General features: G+C 40.9%; 1 protein-coding gene across 4 annotated transcripts in view; it reads left to right on the top strand.

Moving 5' to 3' along the window:
- Positions 1 to 20585, top strand: part of sfi1 (SFI1 centrin binding protein) — a 96229-nt gene that overhangs the window by 44492 nt on the left and 31152 nt on the right. For all 4 annotated transcript variants that reach the window (XM_078421303.1, XM_078421306.1, XM_078421302.1 and 1 more), the window contains 7 exons: positions 1846 to 1922; positions 3740 to 3842; positions 4813 to 4909; positions 7286 to 7446; positions 8762 to 8836; positions 9528 to 9602; positions 19967 to 20143. In XM_078421303.1, coding sequence (XP_078277429.1) covers positions 1846 to 1922; positions 3740 to 3842; positions 4813 to 4909; positions 7286 to 7446; positions 8762 to 8836; positions 9528 to 9602; positions 19967 to 20143 — 765 coding nt within the window. The remainder of the gene's footprint in view (positions 1 to 1845; positions 1923 to 3739; positions 3843 to 4812; positions 4910 to 7285; positions 7447 to 8761; positions 8837 to 9527; positions 9603 to 19966; positions 20144 to 20585) is intronic.

Here is a 20585-nt window from a genome sequence, read left to right as displayed (position 1 = left end):
GGTCAGAGGGGCTGTGGAGTTCAACGAAGGGAGAGGTGGACATTATTTCAGAGAGGGAGGATGAGAGCGAGGTAGGTGAAACAGAGTTCAGCTTACGGAAGTTGATTTTGCGTTTTTGCTTTGGAGCTGGGGTGGGAATGTTGACAGACATGGTGATGGCTAAGTGATCAGAGAGGGTGGGGTCGGAGCCAGAGAAGTGATGTAGATTTAGTCCAGTGGAGCAGACAAGGTCCAGAATGTGCCCACGGTTATGGGTGGGAAAATTGACGTGTTGAGTGAGGTTAAAGCAGAATGAATGAATGAATGATGAATAAGTTTATTGGCTTGGTATGTACACATACAAGGAATGTGCCGTGATGCTACGCTCGCAAGTAACCACACGAACATACGGTAAACATTTAAGAATAAAGCATAAAACATTAAAACATTAAGAATACACATTATGGTTTAAACATGTGAGTGAAATAAACCAGGGCAAAAAGAGACTACAGACTTTTGGTTATTGAGTTGAGCTACTTCTCGCGGAAAAAAAGCTATTTTTATGTCTGGCTGTGGCTGCTTTGACAGTCCGGAGTCGCCAGAGGGAAGTGCTTCAAAGAGTTTGTGGCCCGGGTGAGAGGGGTCAGAGATGATCTGATCCGCTCGCTTCCTGGCCCTTGCAGTGTACAGTTCGTCAATTGGGGGAAGGTTGCATCCAACAACCTTCTCAGCTGATCGAACGAATTGTTGCAGCCTCCGGATGTTGTGCTTGGTGGCTGAGCCAAACCAGACCATGATGGAGAAGGTGAGGATGGACTCAACGATGGCAGTATAGAATTGGACCATCATTGCCTGTGGCAGATTGTGTTTCCTCAGCTTGCGGCAGCTTAGTACATCCTCTGTAATCCTCTGTTGGGCCTTTTTGACTGTGGAGTCAATGGTGGCTCCCCATTTAAGGTCCTTGGTGATAATGGTTCCAAGGAACTTAAATGACTCCACAGATGTGACTGTGGTGTTGATGATGGTGAGTGGGGAGAGGGGAGGGGGAGCTCTCCTAAAGTCTATAATCAGTTCCACTGTCTTAAGAGCATTGAGCTCCAGGCTGTTGCGATGGCACCAGGACGACAGCTGTGTCACTTCCTGTCGAGGCAGATTCCTCCCCATCCTGGATCAGTCCAATCAGGGTTGTGTCATCCGCAAACTTGAGAAGCTTGACAGAGGAGTCTGGAGGTGCATTCGTTGGTGTAGAGAGAGTAAAGAAGAGGGGAGAGCACGCAATCTTGCAGTGCTCCTATGCTGAGGGTTTGCGGGTCCGAGATGTGCTTTCCCAGCTTCACGTGCTGCTTCCCGTCTGTCAGGAAGTTGATGATCCACTGACAGAGGGGTTCAGGCACAGTCAGCTGGGAGAGTTTGGAGTGTAGTAGCTCTGGCACAATGATGTTAAATGCAGAGCTAAAGTCCACAAACAAAATCCTTGCATAGGTCCCCTTGCGGTCTCGGTGCTGGAGGATGAAGTCCAGGCTTATCATCCTCTTATATTATTATCTATGCTATTGACTGCTCTATCTTGTTGCAAATCTTTGTTTAAATCAATATTTATTTAAATATCAAATATTTGAGGCATGATGTGAGCCAGGAATTTATTCTATTGTGAAGATAGCCACTAAATGCTGGAGTAACTCAGCTGGACAGGCAGCATCTCTGGAGAGAAGGAATGGGTGACGATTCGGGCTGAAAAGTCACCCATTCCTTCTCTCCAGAGATGCTACCTGTCCCTCCAGCATTTTGTGTCTATCTTCGATTTAAACCAGCATCTGCAGTTCCTTCCTACACATTTCCTCTATTGTGACTGTTTCTCTCATTTAGGTTTACCATCAAATCACACGGCAGATATTGTATAAGGTGGTTGAGAAGGAAAATAAATGGAGATTCAATCTCTTGAGGTAATAAAATTTTGCAATGCTTTGTTTCTGTATTTGGAAGATTTATTTTATAAATTACAATCTGGGCACCTTGCATGGATTAAATTTCACATGGCAGAACTAAATCATTTCAGGAGTTCTGTTTTAATGATTGAATTGTTAAAATATATATTATTTCTAAACATTGACCTCTAAAATGTTGCCATGTTCCAGTTCATTGAATATTTAAACCATGGTTATTTTAACCTCATTGTTAATTATTAAAGAACCATACATGCACTCAATTTGCTTCCCATTGTCCTTTCTGATGTGGTGTACTTTACATTTGGTCTATTTTAAATTTCATCGGGCATTTTTGTTTTATCCGTTTTGATATTTTGATAATGATCTGTAATTTCTGAACTTTGGTGTAGTTTAACATCCATACCAGTCCCTCGTACTGTTGACCTGACCATCACTTGATGTTTAATCTTCATTTTTCCTGCTACTTATAGAGGGGGTGGTAAATTTCTGGAATTCTCTCCAAGATTATTAGGAGTATATTAAAGAAGTAGAAGTTAATTTTTGAATTGTTGAGAAATAGGGAGCTGGACTACAGGAAACAAGAGTTATAAGAGGCCTGGGGAATCTAATGTGTCTATAGAGAGTTTTAACCAGCATCTACAGTTCCTTCCTGAACTAAATTCTTCTGATTCACTGGTGCTCTTCAGGAGCGGAAATGTGTTCTCCTTCTTCAGCCTGGTCTACGTGACTCAAGACCTACAAGGTGACCTGTCTCTTAGAGTGATACAGCGTGGAAACAGGCCCTTCAGCCCAACTTGCCCACACCGACCAGCGTGCCCCATCTGCGCTGGTCCCACCTGCCTGCGTTTGGCCCGTATCCCTCTAACCCTGTCCTATCCATGTTCCTGTCTAATTGCTTCTAAAACTTTGTGATAGTCCCTGCCTCGACTACCCTTTAGCCCTAAAAGGGAATCAGCCGGAACGGGGCACTGATTTTAGATGATCAGCCATGATCATATTGAATGGGGGTGCTGGCACGAAGAATGGCCTACTTCTGCACCTATTTTCTATGTTTCTAGGTTACCCCTCAGATTCCTATCAAATCTTTCCCCCTTCACCTGAAACCTGTGTCCTCTGCTTCTCGATTTTCCCCTCCTCTGGACAAGTGTCGAGCCAATCTATTCCTCTCTCGATTTTGTACACCTCTTTCTGATCATCCCTCAGGCTCCTGCACTCCAGAGAATAGAGTCCGGCCTGTTCAACCTCTCCCTGTAGCTCAGGCCCCGAGGATGAGTCAAGCTCAGCAAATATGGTCCTCAACACGTTGTGAATGACACAATGCTAATCCCATTCTTGAGGGGAGGTGCTGATCGGAGAGGGTGAAGCAACCAGGAAAAATGTTCCCAATGTTGGGGGAGTCCAAAACCAGGGGCCACCATCTAAGAATAAATGGGAGGCCATTTAAAACTGAGGTGAGAAAAAACTTTTTCACTCAGAGAGTTTGAATTTGTGGAGGCCAATTCACTTGATGAATTTAAAAGAGAGTTAAATAGAGCTCTAGGGGCTAGCGGAATCAAGGGATATGGGGAGAAGGCAGGCACGGGTTACTGATTATGGATGATCAGCCATGATCACAATGAAAGGTGGTGCTGGCTCGATGGGCCAAATGGCTTCCTCCTGCACCTATTTTCTATGTTTCTATGAAGACCAAGCATGATTATATAGAATGGTGGGACTGGCTTGTGAGAGAGTGATGTACCCCTGTTCCCATTTTATTATTTACATGTGGTAGAATGTAACTTTGCTCTTTCATTGACTTGGTCTTTCTTACCTAGAATTTATTTTTCCACTTGGTTACAAAATACACATGTACTGACTGATGAAGCCAGGAAAGCAGTTGGAGCAGATCATCATTATCACCATGTACTTTTAACTAAGGTATGGCTCCGTTTCATTACAAAAAAAGGCTTCAAGAAATTTGAGTTGAATAACAGGATAGAGATCTGCATTTTCTTTATAGTATTGATTGCATCAGATTTTAACTTGTATTTGTTTCAGTAATTTTTTTGTTTCATTGTAATTATTTGTGGTAATCTGTTTTCTCCTCTGCATGAAAACAACACACAACATGAATTCTACTAACTTCCTTCTGTTTGTGCTACTCTATTGTTAGATTGGTAGGAGGAGAACAACATCAACTTAATTCCTGCTTCCTTCCATGGCCTCATTGTTATTAGCAAATAGCTTTTTCTTAGCAAGTGGGTGATCTGTAATGCAGAGTGTGGGACTGGGTGACACTAGAAAAATCCCATGGTTGATTATTCCATCTTGATTATTCCATCTGTGCTGTCATTTTATTCAGATGGAAATGTTGATGTTTAAAATGGCCTTGGCACCTCTCACAGAGGCATTTATGTAGACTTTGATAATGGTTCAGAAAGGGCAAAAAATGGCCACCTGTCCTACTGCCAACCCATTGACCAGATTCAGCAGAGACCGACTCATCTGCAGCCACTTACTGCCTGGACATAAATATGAATTGGAGGAAAGTTGTCAGCACTCATGGAAACTTAACAAATGTTAGTATCTTTAGAAAAGGAGAGTGCATGGACATGAATAGAATAGATGATCCTTTCTCGCTGTGGTGGGCGCCGTACACTTGCAAACACCGAAAAGTTAAAACCTAGCTACAATCTGATGTTCAGAAGCCTTCAACTTTTTATCTGTACGCAATGACTTTGGTCACAGATTTTCATTCCGTCTTGTAAATAACAGATTAAAGCTAGGTTTTAACTTTCGAGTGTGTACAAGTGTGCAGTGATGTTTTGTAAGTTTTCTGATTAGTTGTCTTCTAAGCAGTTGTGGGAAGGGTACATGGTGATGGTTATGTGGCTTTACCTTTATGAAGGCCCTTGGGTGCTGGAGAGCCAGGATCTCGATTCAAGTGTATCACCGACAACAGAAGGACAAAGTTGTGCTGGAAGCCAAACAACATATTAGTCTTGGTAAGTGACAAAAGTACAATTCATGTGTGTATAAAATGTACCAGAAAATGTTCAGTGTAACTTTTGTTTCTACCAATATCGGCATGGCAGTGTAACTACTCAATTTTACACCCGTTTCATTTGTCTCCATTGAGACTTGGAAAAGGGACCCATCAGAGCATTTTTGTTCAATATTAGCTGATATCTACTTTATCATTGCTTGTTTGAACATGCAGAAGACTAATAATCACATGGACATACAGTCATACAATGCAGAAATAGGCCCTTTGGCCCACCTTTGTCCATGCTGACCATCAACTACCCCATCCATACTTAACCCAGTTATCAGCACTTTGTTGACTTCTAATTCAAGTGCTTGTCCAGATTCTTAAACGTTGTGAGTGTCGTTACCTTCACCACCTACTCAGGTAGTGAATTCCAGCTCCACATATTCTGTGTTTGAAAGATTTATTCCTTTTATTCCCTTTCAATCCCTTCCCTACAGAGGAGAGGTGGGGGCGGGAGAATGGGAAGGTTATATGGAAGAAGTCAGCATCTGTGCAGGGAATGGACCGATTAATTTTTGGATCAGGACCCAAAATTTTGTCTGTCCATTCTCTCCACAGATGCGGTGATGAGTTCCTCCAGCACTTTGTTGTTTGCTGACGAAAGTTAATAATGCTATGTTTTGACTTGTGATGATACCAAGCCGAATGTTAAAAAAAATATAAAGAAGAATGGGAAAGGGAATAAGATGTGCAAAGTAACTATCAAACACTCTAACATAAAATCCCTTCTAAACCACATTAATAGTTTTTAAAAGTACTCAAAATAAGGGTGAGGATAATTGGGACCAAAAGAAAATCATTATGTGGAAGGCTTGGTAATGATCCTAAATGAATACTATCATAAAGAAGGAGATGCTGTCAGTGTTACAGTTAACAAATAGGCAGGTGCTAGATAAATAGGATGGGATAAGGAAATTATGATGTATTTAAAAATCGGCAGCATTCCAACTGCCTTTTTGAGCAAGTCTTCTTAACTTATGCTGCTCACTTACAAGATTTGTGCATGTAGTGACCACTGGTCTTTTTAATTAGTGATATTTGACAGTGATTTGATTGACAGACACACATTTTGCTTTGTCTCAATGCAATAACGTCTTCTGCGACAATTCCATTATCCGAGAGCCTGCAGTGGTTCAAGTAGGTGACTCATCTTCAAATTCTTGGGGCACTTAGAGATGAGAAATATTTGGCCTTTTTATTAACTACAACCTTCTCCTCCTCACCTGTTCCTTTCCTCCTGCCATACTTGCTGTTCACCTCTCTATTCTTCCTTCTCGCTTTATGTTTCCTCTTTGTCCCCTCCCTGCCATGCAGCTCTCACCATTCTCCCTATCCCATGATTTGTACCCAAATGTAATGGGAAGCAGGGATTATTTCAAGCCCATCTGTGGTTACATAAATTATCAGTTCGTTCTTCTTGCAGCATCTTATCCAAAAGAAAACTATTTTTTCTCTCAGGTGAGTGCTGCCAATCATTTTGATAATAAGCTAGTTGATGGCCAAAGAAAATTGGCGATCCTAATCAAGAAGTGGAAATTGAAAGAATAAACATCGTGGGGTTAAAATGATGATGGAGGTTACAAAGACAAGGACCGGTAAAGGAGTTGGAAGATGATGAGATTTTTATGTTGTGCCAGAGGTTATTTTATCCAAGTATTTTCTACAGAGATAAAATTAAAACAATTTAGATTGGTTTAATCTTTTGTTGTTTAACACTGCAATTAAAGCTGCACCTAACTCAATATTCATTCTTAATCCTGATTAAGAATTAATCAGATGAATCAAGATTAATCCTGATTTTTGTTTTTAAATTTCTGGACAGAGTTTAAATCATCAGTTTTTTGTGTGCTGATTTGGTTATTGTATGAAGTGTTAGATTCACTGTGTTCTTTAATTTCATCGGGTGATTAAGAAGGTTCTGAACATGTGAATTTATCTGATTCCATCCTCAACCCTATGTCTCCAAATATGAGCAGTGAGTCAAAGCCAATAAAGGATCCCGGATAGAGATTCCTCAATTGCTTCTTAATGCAGTACACCGTGACAGCATCCTAAACATTTGAGAAACAATTGGAAATATAAAGCAGTACCAATAGATTATTTTCCAATTTTGGAATGGCAAGTTATAATCTTCACGTAGGTTATTTCCTGCAGCACTTTGGAGAGATGGGTAAAGGTTTTGACAACCTGTTGAATGGAACTTGAGCAGAATGTTGAGATTTTTACCACTTCATCTCCACAATTTCCCCCAACCCTCAACACCTTCACAGACAATCTATAGGTTTATCCAATCGAGCTGAGATGACAGTTTTATTTTTGTCTCTCCCAGTTCATTTACAGCATGTGTTTTCTCACTGGAAACGGCTCAGTCAAGGAGCAATGACTCAGCGAGGCAAATTGGAGGCTGCTTCTCAACACTATACACGACAAATCGCAAATAAATGCCTGCTGTCATGGAAACAATATCGTGACCATTGTTTAAGAGTGATGGTAAGTACAAACAAAATTCTAATTTGTGCAACAGATTCGCTTCTGATTATAGATAAATTACATTATAAAAAGCACCTTGAAACTATATTACATAAAGTCAGAATTTTGGCTTTTAAAAATTCAGCATCAGGGGTAGTTAGTTTAGTTACCGTTGGGGTTATTTAATGGATTAATTTCTGCATTTATTTTTCAATTGTCGACTGAACTTTCATCTCCTCGATGATGGAGATGTTGAATGCTATGGACCATTTGACATGAACTTCAGCCAAAGCACAGACAAAGGCAATTGGTACCAAAGGAGAAGATAGATGAATCATGGTTCTGGCCGTGCACCTGAATATTGTCTCACAAACATGATAACATTACAGGGAATCTGACAACAGAGCCTCAGAAATTCTGCTAAAACTTGAAAGAGCTGGACTAGATTTTGCAAGTGAAAGGTGTATAATTTAGGATACATGAGCAATGATAGAGAGGCCTGAAGCAGTCCCCTGGTAAATCTATAATTGTGATGAATAATTTAAAATATATATTTTTTTGAGAATATGGTATTTATTAGATGGTATGTAAAGGAACTATGCATTTAAAGCTGTTGCCTCTGTAAGGACTATGCTATTTCATGTTCTCTGAACTGGTACGTGTGTAGAAGCTTCGAGTGCCAACTTTGGAGCTCCTAAAGTCTGTGAATTTTGTTCAGATTGTCTCAACAGAACATACACCCTGCATTTGCAATATTTTAAATCAGCCCTGACCTTTTCAGTGTTTTATAATTGCTTACTTTGATCATCATCCAGTCGCACTGTAGAAAGAAGAAAGCATTTTTCATGCCATACCGTACACTATTTCCTTGATAATTAATGAAGCTTGAAATGCACATGTTAATGTAGCAGCCAGGTTTTATGCCAAGACATTTCTAAAGAGCAACGTGATAACAATTTAATCTATTAAAGCTGCCAATGGATGAGGGATAAATGTTTCTGAGATAGTTGGAAACACTCTTTGTGCATGGTGATATGTTGTGGACTTGTTTGGAACTGCCTTTGTATGGATTCCCGTGTAAATGGGTGTGGTAATGTCTTGGAGACTCGCCATAGTCAGCTTGCTGACACTTTGTGAGTTTAACAATGAAGGACCAGATGCGCAAAGTGTATGAACTACCTCCGTGTGCCATCCGTGGAATTATACTTCAATTAGGAAAAAAGAAAGGAAGGAAATATTTTTCATTTACTTTCTCAGATGAACAAAGTTCATTGTGCATGACTGCACTCATTTTTAAAAAATAAAGTGAGAACTTTTGCATTTGATTGTGTTCCAGTTGTTACACCGACAGGAACAGTGGTTTCAATCGTATCGACTTTGTCGACTCCACTTCACAGACTGGAAAGTAAAAGTAAGTAGCAATTATGGTAGAATTTCATTCATCCCTCTTGCTTGTTCAGAGTTTAATTTGAGCAGCGTGCTCCCTGAGCACATTTCTCCATATGTTCCAGTGAGTTGATGTTTTGTTTCTTGGTCCTTCTCTTTCCCTGTTCTGTACATTTAATTACTATCAGTAAGGCTACCTTACCACAGATCCTCCATGGGTATGGTTGATTCCGATACATGTTAACTATTTGGAGGATTGGTTGCTTTTTTAAAAGAAAACATACCCTAGTGATTCTGCTTAAACTGAACTTGAAGAATTAATTAGGCTGACATATAAGTTACCCCACCACCATTCCTGTTTCTAATTTTCAAATCTTAGGTTAGTTCTGCCATGTAGGAATATCAGAAAATTAAAAATTAAAAATGGATATGGCTACAATGTTTTTTTTTATCCCCTTGGCTGAATAGATTGTCAAAGCATGGATGACCATTCAGTTTCAGTACAAGGGCATTAACTGCCTTTGTACAAGGAGCAGAAATATTTTTATTGGATAAGCATTTTGTCTTTCTTCCTCTTGAATCCCAGAACATAATTGTGTTATAAAATAGTAAAGTAGGGAATGCATTTGATCAACATTTGTTGTTTGTAGTTATTTCTCAAAGTGCCTTTCGATTTAATTCAGAATGTAACCTGCTTTATTTTGTGACTTATGCAGCTGTTGGGAAAACGCCAAGAGGACAAACAGACAGCAACAGCTTTATGGCACTGGTCTCTCTTACTTCAGGGAAAGGTAAAAGACCACATGAATCACATTTTTAGTTCCCAGCTAAATCTTAATTAGACTTTCTGAAGGTCATTCTTATCTACGACACTTGAAATATTAGTTACGATCAGAATGTTAATGGGAAATGACGCAAGCTTGTATCAGGCTTTCAACAATGCTTCATGATCTGCAAATGTACTGTGTAGTGAGTGAAGAATCTGGGCAGTGGCCTGTTAGGCAGATGGATTTGATGTGGGTGAATTAAACTAGTGTAAAAAATCATAACTAAGTGTGGAGATCAATGTAGTCCTGGATTTGTGAAGCATGCACCTTTTGTCAATGAGGTGATGTCTGCCCAAATCAGAAACTGATGCAAGTCTCTCTTGTTAAAGCGATTCAGCTAGTTGGCATTCAGTGAGTGAGATGACGGCCTAAACTAGCTACTGTTGTTTAAGCTAGGTATATTACTGGTTTGCTGCACTGTTTTTCTATCAAGAGATTTGTGCACCAAATGCTTGTGTATATATTTTTGTTTATCCTTCAATGCTTTGGTGAATGGTGGGGTAACGATTTTGTGCATTTACACTGCCCTCACACACAACTGTTCAGCCTATCAGAGTTAGAGATCATTTACTAGTGCTGAGTCAATTACCCAACATATCTCCTGAAACAGATGAACTTTATCAATACATTAAAATTTGTCATGCCGTTCCAATCATCAGCTGGCTCTCATATTGCAATCTCTTAAGTCGTTAATAAAAATAAAAAAGGCCAATGGTCCAAATACGTGTACACAATGACTGGTCTCCACATAGATTCAAATTTATCTAACCTCATCTACTGCATTTTGTGCTCCCCATGTGACCTTTTTTACAAAGTCATATTCGTATGAGACCAAGAGTAAACTTGGCGACCGTCTCTCCAAACACTTGCATTTGGTCCACCAAGACCTGCTGGATTTTCTGGTTGCTAAACATTTTAGCTCCCCTTCCCATTCTCCTATTGACCTTTCTGTGCTGGGCCACCTCAATTGCCAGAGTGAGGCCACACGCAAACTGGAAGAACAGCACCTCATATTTCCCTTACAACGCAACAGTATGAACATTGAATTCTCCAAATTTAGCTAACTAACCTAAAAATAACCCCCTCTCATTCATTATTTCTACAGTCCATCAGCCTCGAATGAAGACCACTTTAAAACAGTTGCTCAATACTTTTGTTATAAACAGAACCCAATTGTACCCTGCCATGTATATCCTATGGTTATCCATGATATTCTCTGATGCTAAATCTGGGATGTGCTTAAATTCCTCCCTCCCTTTTGCACTTTAATTTCATACATGTTTTGGTATTTTCTTCACATCCTGCTGTAAAGATAACTGTAAACTATTTGTTCACTGCCACAAATATAAGATATATATTTCCCATTAATCCTTACATTTCAGCTTCCAAAAAAACATTATTTATTTTTTATAACTTTTGTAAAGGCTTGGTCTGTTTATGCCTTTATTAGGGCGCTCACGTACTTTATTCTCACGGGAATAAAAACTGCCACCTGCTCTCTGGACCCCATCCCCTCCAGCTTTGTCAAGGCCTGCCTTCCTGCTCTCTCTCCACTTATCACTGCAACAATAAACTCCTCCCTGTCCATTGGCATCGTCCCGCCATCCCTCAAAATCGCTGCTGTCACCCCCATTCTGAAAAAACCTGGTCTAAACCCTGACACCCCAAACAACTTCAGACCAATCTCCAACCTACCCTTTCTGTCCAAAGTTTTGGAACGTGCTGTAGCTTCCCAACTAAAATACCACCTCTCTACCAATAACCTGTATGAAACTTTCCAATCTGGATTCCGCTCAAACCACTGTACTGAAACTGCGCTCCTCAAAATCACAAACGACATTCTCCTCTCCTCCGACGCTGGCAACCTCAACATCCTCATCCTACTTGACCTCAGCGCCACCTTTGACACCATAAATCACTCCATTCTCCTCACCCGACTTGAAACCTCCCTTAACATCACCGGCACAGCCCTATCCTGGTTTAAATCTTACCTCTCTGACAGACACCAGTTCATCTCCATTAACAACTGTAAATCCCCCACCGCTCCCCTCCCCCAAGGTGTCCCCCAAGGCTCAGTCCTTGGCCCCCTCCTCTTCATCCTCTACCTGTTCCCCCTTGGTCAATTAATCCGCCGTCATGGTCTCAACTTCCACTGCTTCGCCGATGATATCCAGCTCCTCATCTCCACCAAGTCAATCTCCTCCACCACACACTCTACACTGACAAACTGCATTACTGAAATAAAATCTTGGCTTCAATCAAACTTCCTCAAACTCAATTGCAACAAATCTGAAATCATCATCATTGGTCCAAAAATGCTCACCAAATCCACCCAAAACTTCATCCTCAACATTGATGGTCTCCCAGTATCCACCTCACCTCACATCCGGAATCTTGGAATCATCCTTGATCAAACCCTCTCCTTCGACAAACACATCAAACACATCACAAAGACAGCCTTCTTCCACCTCAAAAACATTGCCCGTCTCCGTCCATCCCTCTCCTCCACAGCTGCAGAAACCCTCATCCACGCCTTCATCACCTCCCGTCTGGACTACTGCAACAGCCTCCTCTATGGCGCACCCTCAAAAATCATCAATAAACTTCAATACATTCAAAACTCCGCTGCCCGTCTACTCACACACACCTCGATCCGTGACCATATCACCCCCGTCCTTTATAAACTCCACTGGCTCCCCATCCCCCAGAGAATCCAGTACAAAATCCTCCTCATAACCTACAAAGCCCTCCATAACCTGGCCCCATCCTACCTGACCGACCTCCTCCACAGGCACACTCCCACCTGCACCCTCCGCTCTGCCGCTGCCAATCTCCTATCCCCCCACATCCGGACTAAACTCAGATCCTGGGGGGACAGGGCTTTCTCCATCGCTGCTCCCACCCTATGGAACTCATTACCCCAAACCGTTAGAGACTCCCCCACACTCACCACATTCAAAACATCGCTGAAGTCTCACCTGTTCAGTACTGCCTTCAACCACTGAAGGTCACCTCACCTACTGTCTCCTTTCTCTGTTCATTTATTTATTTACTTATTTATCTATTTATTAATTTCCCTATGTTCTCAAAATCTCTGTAAAGCGTCTTTGAGTATATGAAAAGCGCTATATAAATAAAATGTATTATTATTATTATTATTATTATTTATTTTCAAACACTCTTTTCTCCCTGCTAACATTCATCCAGTTCTCATACTTAACATTGTATGCAAAGTTGTGATTTTTTTGGTCTTTACTCCTCTGAGAGTTATGAAATATTTCTTTAAATGTCTGCCATAGTTTATCTACTGTCATAATAATAATAATATATTCCTTTATTCGTCCCACACCGGGGAAATTTACAGTGTGACAGCAGCAAAGTGGATAGCAAGAGATTATTAATTATAAATAAAAGTAAAGACAAGGATAAATTGTCATCAGTTTTCTGTGTGTTCTTAGCTGTTACTGTTGACTCATCTGCTGGGAGCAGTGCTGGTTGTGCAGTCTCACAGCAGCGGGAAGGAAGGACCTCCTATATCTCTCCTTCACGCACTTGGGGTGAAGGAGTCTGTCACTGAAGGAGCTTCTCAGTGCAGTGACAGTGTCCTGCATGGGATGGGAGTCATTGTCCAGCAGCGATGTCATAGTTTTTAATTGGTATACGCGACAATAAAATACTTTTGAATCTTTGAATTCAGTTTCCCAATTCATGTATATCCATGTAATTGCCTTTATTTAAATTAAAGACTTAGTTTTGGAATCTTGCTTGTCACACCAAGTTGGTGTGAGATTCTTTCATTTTATGTGAACGATGTTCCATTATGAGATCAGTAATTAATCCCACATGATGAGCTGGAAAATAGTATTTTTCTTGGAATTGGACTCAAATACATCCCCTGAACTTGTCCTCCAGTGCATCTTTGCCAGTTTGATTTCTCCAGGTTCTGAATATTTACTCAATCACGTGTGATGGCGCCTCATCCATTGTGTGCTGCTCTAATCCCCGTAAATGGCAGATAGGAGGAGCGGCAGACCAGCACATCAGACAGCGCATGACTGCTGGAAAACACCGGGCACCCTGGATAGCGGTCCGCACTGAGTTGCGGCCACAGCCAAAGGAGCTCAGCTGTGTCCAATTAGTTGTTATTGGATTGGCTCATCTGCTCTCCTTCACTCCCCTCCTTAAAAACCAAAACAGTTACAGACAGCAGGAGGGAGAGAGGAAGCAGGAGAGAGTGAGGAAACAAGCAAGAAAGAGGAAGCTGGAGACAAAGGAAGAATGAGTGTGTGGTGCCTCCCTATTAGCTGTGTTTCCCTTTAACGGGCTTGGAGGAAGGCAGGGACGAGCCTTAGACAACCAAGACTGAGGTGCCGGGGTAAGCCCAAGACCGCAAGCAGCTGCTTTGAGGCCAAGGCTGAGCTTCAAGGACAAGCCTGAGACCTCCAGCACTTCCCCTTCAAGGCCAAGACTGAGCCGCTGGGGCAAACCCAAGATCACCAGCGTCTTCTCTTCAAGGCCAAGTTTGCCACCGGGACAAGCGTGAAACTGCCGTCACCTTTTCTCAAGGCAAGAGTGTACTGCAGGGGCAAGACTGAGGTTGCCAGCTCCTCCTAACGTCATTCACTATAAACAAACCTTATCACCTGAGTTCACCCTACAGCGAGCATGTCAATGTAGTTGTTGTTTGAAGACAATTTTTCCCAAAAGTTCTAATATTGTTCTTATTGGCAGAGCTACTCCAGTTTCTTTCCCATTCTCCATAACCTTTCGTATGCCAGCCTGAGTCACCCTGTCTCTCCAATGGCTACTGGATCAGACCAGTTTACCTCTATTAGTGCCATCAATTCATCTATCTTGTTACTGTTGCTTCAGTATTCAAATAAACTGTATAGGATAAACAAAATAAAGCAAACTGCCGGATCGCGTCAAAACTCTACTTCCCAACACGTTTAATTAAGAGCAGTGGTAGATAATTAAACCACCCGGAGCAGGAAGCTTCAAGAATATTGCCATCCTTAATGATGGCAAGATCCAGTTTGTAAGTGCTAAAGTCACGCCTGAAGCATTTACACCCGCAATCAGTCAGGTGCAAAGTGGATGATCCTTCTCATCTTCCCATGAACCCCATCACAGAAAACTGTCTTCACCAATTTATGTCATTCCACGTGATATCAAGAACATTCTGAGAGTGCAGAAGACAGGAAAGGTCACTGGACCTGAGTTGAATGTGTGGCTGAAAGATTGGGTGGGAGAAATGGATGACACTTTATGGAGCACTGACACCAGTACCATACAAAAAGGAAAATGTTCTTGTGCGATGGACGTCACTTGTATTGATCTAGAACTAGTGAGCTAAAGCACAGTGGCGCAACCGTAGAGTTGCTGCTTGCAGCGCCAGACTACGGGTGCTGTCTATACAGAGTTTGTACATTCTCCCTGTGACGGCGTGGGTTTCCTCCGGGTGTTCCGGTTTCTTCCCACATTCTAAAGACATGCATTTTTTGTAGGTTAATTGGCTTCTGTAAATTGTCCCTAATGTGTAGGATAGAACTAGTGCGCAGGTGATCACGGTTGGCGTGGTCTCTGTGGGCTAAAGGGCCTGTTTCCACGCTTTATCTCTAAACTGAATAACTACAGTTGCAGATACAGCTGAAACAGTACTGGGGACTGGGTTGAAGTGAATGGAAATTTAGAAAGTTAGAGAAAACGCAATGCACTTTGTGCAGGCTGGCAGTACGGGTAATGGCAACCAATCATCAGGAAGAGCCAGAGCATACAAGTGCATGTATATTTACAGTTAAAGTAATTGCATGGAAAAATGGTTGTAAGGCAGAACTGAAGGATATCGATAATAACAATGTGTTGAAAATAACTGCAGATGCTAGTACAAATCGAAGGTATCACAAAATGCTGGAGTAACTCAGCAGGTCAGGCAGCATCTCTGGAGAGAAGGAATGTGTGATGTTTCTGGTCGAGACCCTTCCTCATCAGTCCAATGACCTCTTCGAGGTGAAAAGTGAGCCTTCAAGACAATCAGCGGCTCCTTCAGTCAAGACTGAGATCGCTGACCCACCTCCTTCGAGGCCCGCGCTTAGCCACCTCGACTATCCCAACACAGCATTCCTCCTTCGAATTCAAGACCCCTCTGCTGAGACAAGCCCGAGATCGCCAGCGTTTCCTCACATGCACACCGATGATGAAGGATTGCACCCCCACGCGGCTCCGAACCTTCTTGTCAATATTGTCCTTCACTATAAATAAACCATGTCACGTAGGTTCACCCTACTGCGGCTGTAGACCCAGCGTCATCCCCAACATCACAGCATTAAAGATTAAATATCTTGTGCCTTTCTTTGAGAAAGAAAAAAACTTCAAGTTTCTGATAGTTCTCCTTGACATGTGTTTACTGTGTTTGGATCAAACACACTTGGGTGGGTAAAAAATTAAACTACTCACTCCAAAATTCCCCTTAAAAGTTTATTAAAACTAATAAATGTAAATTATACTCGTGCTATTATTAGTAATATTACAGGAAACTTTAACAGAATGATATTCTATATGATCCTGTGATTGGAACTGTTACAAATTGTAACAAGTTACCATGCAGTCCAACAGTTGTTCTTCCAACAATTTTGCACATCTTTTAACCTCAATTCCCATATAATCAGTCAACTGATTTTTAGATGCAACCTACCCCATTTAAGATGTTTCCATTAATCAGACTTATTCACAGTTGCCTTGGCAAGTTGCCAGTGTTTGCCCAAGAGCTCCCTCTCCTCTCCCATTTTTCAATTGGTTAACACAGACCCTTACTTTATGATTGCTTCTTCTAGGTTCCACCCACCTTTAACAATTGAATGATATGGACAATCTTTATGATTGTCCCTTCGATGTCTACTTTATTCCTTTATAATTCAGTGGTTGTTCGGACAGGAAAGCTTATCAGCACCTGGACAGGTTAAAAAAACTACAGAAACCTTACATACAGTCAGACCAAGGTCACTGGAGAATACAGAATGTAAATTGTATCCTTGAATGAATCTTGGTTAAGAAAGAGGATGATTGTTCTTGTAAATTTTTGCATTTGCAGCCTGATGTTGTAAAAGTTTCTCACAGTGTAGAATTTGTGGTCACTGTTGTATCATCAGGAATTAAAAATACATCTTGGAGAAGATACCTGCATGCATTTTGTTTGTGTTTTTGTTTTAGAAATGGAAATTTTAGGTTAATTCAGGCACTGCATGGATAAACAAAAATATAAAATTGTTGTGTGAAGCCAGTACATCAGTAAAGAGAGTCGCTTGCAAATATCCCTGGCTCAGGTGTTGATTCAGGAGCCAATCTGGATCTAAAGTGGATTTGAATCCATTCAGAGTTATGGAATTTGATCATGATACAGTGTGGTGGAAGAGTGCATAAAATTAATGGGCATGATGAAAGCCTGTTCGCTGTACTTAAAGTCAAGTCAAGTCAAGTCAAGTCAATTTTATTTGTATAGCACATTTAAAAACAACCCACGTTGACCAAAGTGCTGTACATCTGATTAGGTACTAAGGAAAAAAATGAAACGTACAGTAGCACGCAAACAGTTCACAGCGCCTCCTCAATGAGCCTCAAACGTTAGGGAGTAGAAATAGGTTTTGAGCCTGGACTTAAAGGAGTCGATGGAGGGGGCAGTTCTGATGGGGAGAGGGATGCTGTTCCACAGTCTAGGAGCTGCAACCGCAAAAGCGCGGTCACCCCTGAGCTTAAGCCTAGAATAAAGAAACCTTTATTCACGCCAAAGGGAGATGTTTACATCATTAGTCTTGTGTTAGATCAGATGTTTTTTGCTTTTGTAGAGGGAAGAGTGCTGTTTTCAATGTTTTGTGTGACCCATTCCATACAAGAATTGATTTTAAAACAAAATCTGAATGATCTACTCGTTTAGGCTCTTAAATAAAAGATTGGAATATTGTAGTCACAACTAAGAAGACCTATCTGCCAAATAAGCCGCCAATCATTTAGAACTGTGGTGTGTTGAGTTTCCTTCTCTCAGAAGGTGGTGAATCTCTGGAATTCTCTGCCACCCAGATCTTACATTTATATTTAAGGTAGCGATGGATAAATTATTTGAATTGAAGGTTATGGAGGAACTGGCACAGAAGAGGAGTTGAGGACATTTAAGATGAATATATTGAATGATGGAATTGGCTTAATGGGCCTGGTGGTTTACTCCTGCTCTTATTTTCATGTGTTCTTGCACAATGCTATGTTACTTCACAGTAATGACATTCAACCTATTTACGGCGAACCTATTTGTTTTTTTGAGATGTGGGCATTATTGGCAGGGCAGCATTTATTGCATCTGAGAAAGTTGAACTACCATCTTGATCAGGTGAGATAGAATCATAAAGACATAGAGCACAGAAACAGGCCCTTCAGCCCACCACATGCATGCTGACCATCAGGTGCCTATTTGAACTCATTCCGTTTACCAACATTTGGTCCATAGCCTTCTGTGCCTTGGAGATTTATATTCCCATCTTGATACTTATTAAATGTTGTGAGAGTATCTGCATCCATAACCCACTCTGACCGTGAATTATGATTCCAACTATTCTGTGGGTAAAAAAGTTCTTCCTCAGATCTGTTCTATACCACTTACCCATAACCCAAAACCTATGCTATCCAGTTTTAGAAACATCTGCTGTGGGGAAAGATTTTATCCAAGTCCATAATTTTGTCTACTTCTATCACGTCCCCCTCGGTCTCCTCTGTTTCCAGGAAAATAAATCTGCCCCTGCTTTCATCAATCCATTTTGTTACTTCTTCAAAAAATTCAATCAAATTGGTTATACTTCACATGGTTTGATTAATCCCTGCCATTCCAAGTGCCTATAAATCCTGTTCCTTTGAATTGATTTATTTGGGAATAAAAATTATGTGAATATAAGGTAAATAATTGGATACTAAGAAGAATGGGATAAGGGAAATCAGCCTGAGCCATGTATTTCCCAATCCAACGTAAACATTCATTACAACTAGCCTTAAATCTGACTTTGAAAGGACGAGCCATTTGTTCGTTTATTCCCCACCCGTCCTGCCAGATTGTTTGGGAAATGATATTTGCTTTGACCAAACAGAATAAGGCTGAGATATGCTTGACATAGTTGGTATTTTGGGTTGTCCCTGACATTAATTAAACCCAAGACTGTCAACTGCTACCTAAGAAACTTTGGTGAAGATACCTTTTGGCACAGATGGGTGCCTAATATATAAAGATATTATTATAAATATATATCATATAAAGTATATATATGATATTATGAGTAGCATAGCTGCAGATCTGCTGCCTTACAGCGCCAGAGACCCGGGTTCGATCCAGAAAATGGGTGCTGTCTGCATGGAGTTTGTACGTTCTCTCTGTGACCGTGTGGGTTTTCACCGAGTGCTCCAGTTTCCTCCCACACTCCAAAAAAAGTATAGTTTTATAGGTTAATTGGCTTTGGTAAAAAATGTCAATTGTCCCTAGTGTGCAGGATAATGCTAGTGTATGGGGGTGATCAATGGTCGGTGCGCACTGGCTGGGCCGAAGGGCCTGTTTCTGCGCTGTATCTCATGTCTAAAGTCCAAAATCTAAATATATGTAAAATATATATAAAATAATTGAATAAATGCAATTGAAAATAAACATTAATTAAACATAAAACTGTTAATCACTATCAAATGAAGTTTAGTGAATGTACCTTGTCTAGGATGTATAAAATATAAAATATATATTTAAGATGTATATGCTATGTCAATATATATATATGCAAATATGCAGTCATTCTGGTGCAAGGCTCTTTCTAAATTCTACAATTCTTATTTTATAAGGGTAGTGGGTAAGGAATTACAGGACTTGCCCCACTATGGATGTTGAAAGAATGGTGAAATATTTCCAAGTTGGACAAATTTGGACTTGATAGGAACCTGCAATGGATGGTGTTCCCCATATTTGTTTTTCTTGGGTGATAGGGGTTTGGGGGGGGTGGGGGTTGCTGTTGGAATAACCAAGGAGAGTAACTGCTGTGGATTTTGGAAATGGCACACTCTGCAAATCCAGTGGTCTGGTGATGGATGAAATGAACATTTCAGACTGTTAGGGTTGCAGTTATGTGTACTGCTATGTTTCTTTTCTTGTGACAATCTTATTACTAATTATCAAATATACGGATGGCAGTGGTTTTATCTCTGCATCAAGTCTTGTATTTTACAGAGTTTGTTTCCTCTTTGGAATGAGGAAACTGAAGTTGTACGCTTCCTGTAGTTAAGTCTTTAGCATCTCAAGCTCATTTCTATTTCAGGTATTTGATGCTTGGCTAATGTACGCGCAGGAACAGCAGAGAAAAAAGTTACGCATTGCCAAAGCAGCGGAAAACTATCGGAGTCATCTTTTACGAATGGGAGTTGCTGCAGTTCTTCAGTATTCCTCTGACATGATGCAGTTGCGCAACCAAATTGCTGCTGAGCATCAAGTGAAGGTAAGAGATTGACATAGGCAGATTTGAAGTTGTCATCATTGCATCTCACTGAACCTTTGCACTCACAAGCAACAGTGCTCTAAGGAGCAGAAAATCTATTTGTGGTGATAAAAACAGGAATTTTTGGAAATCCTCAGCAAGTCAGGCAGCATCTGTGTAAAGCAAAAGAGCAAATGTTTCAGGTCAAATCCCTTTATTGGAACTGGGAAGTGAAAATCAAGCTAGTTTTAAGTTACTGAGAGCATAGGGGTGGAATGGACAGGTCGAAGGAAGTATCTAATGTGGTGAGCATTGTTTATGGAACTGTCCAAAGATCGTTAGGGAATAAAACAAACACAGTGACTTGTAAAACTATGAAAAGCAATTGTTGCAGAGTGTAAATCAAAAAGAATTGTTAGAAATACCCAGTGTCTGTGGAGAGAAAGCAACTGAGTTAACCTTG

The sequence above is a fragment of the Rhinoraja longicauda genome, chromosome 25 (genome assembly GCF_053455715.1).
Source record: "Rhinoraja longicauda isolate Sanriku21f chromosome 25, sRhiLon1.1, whole genome shotgun sequence".
In the NCBI taxonomy this organism is placed as follows: Eukaryota; Metazoa; Chordata; class Chondrichthyes; order Rajiformes; family Arhynchobatidae; genus Rhinoraja; species Rhinoraja longicauda.
Note: the sequence above shows the minus strand (reverse complement) of the source record. Positions and strands in the feature narration are given on the sequence as shown.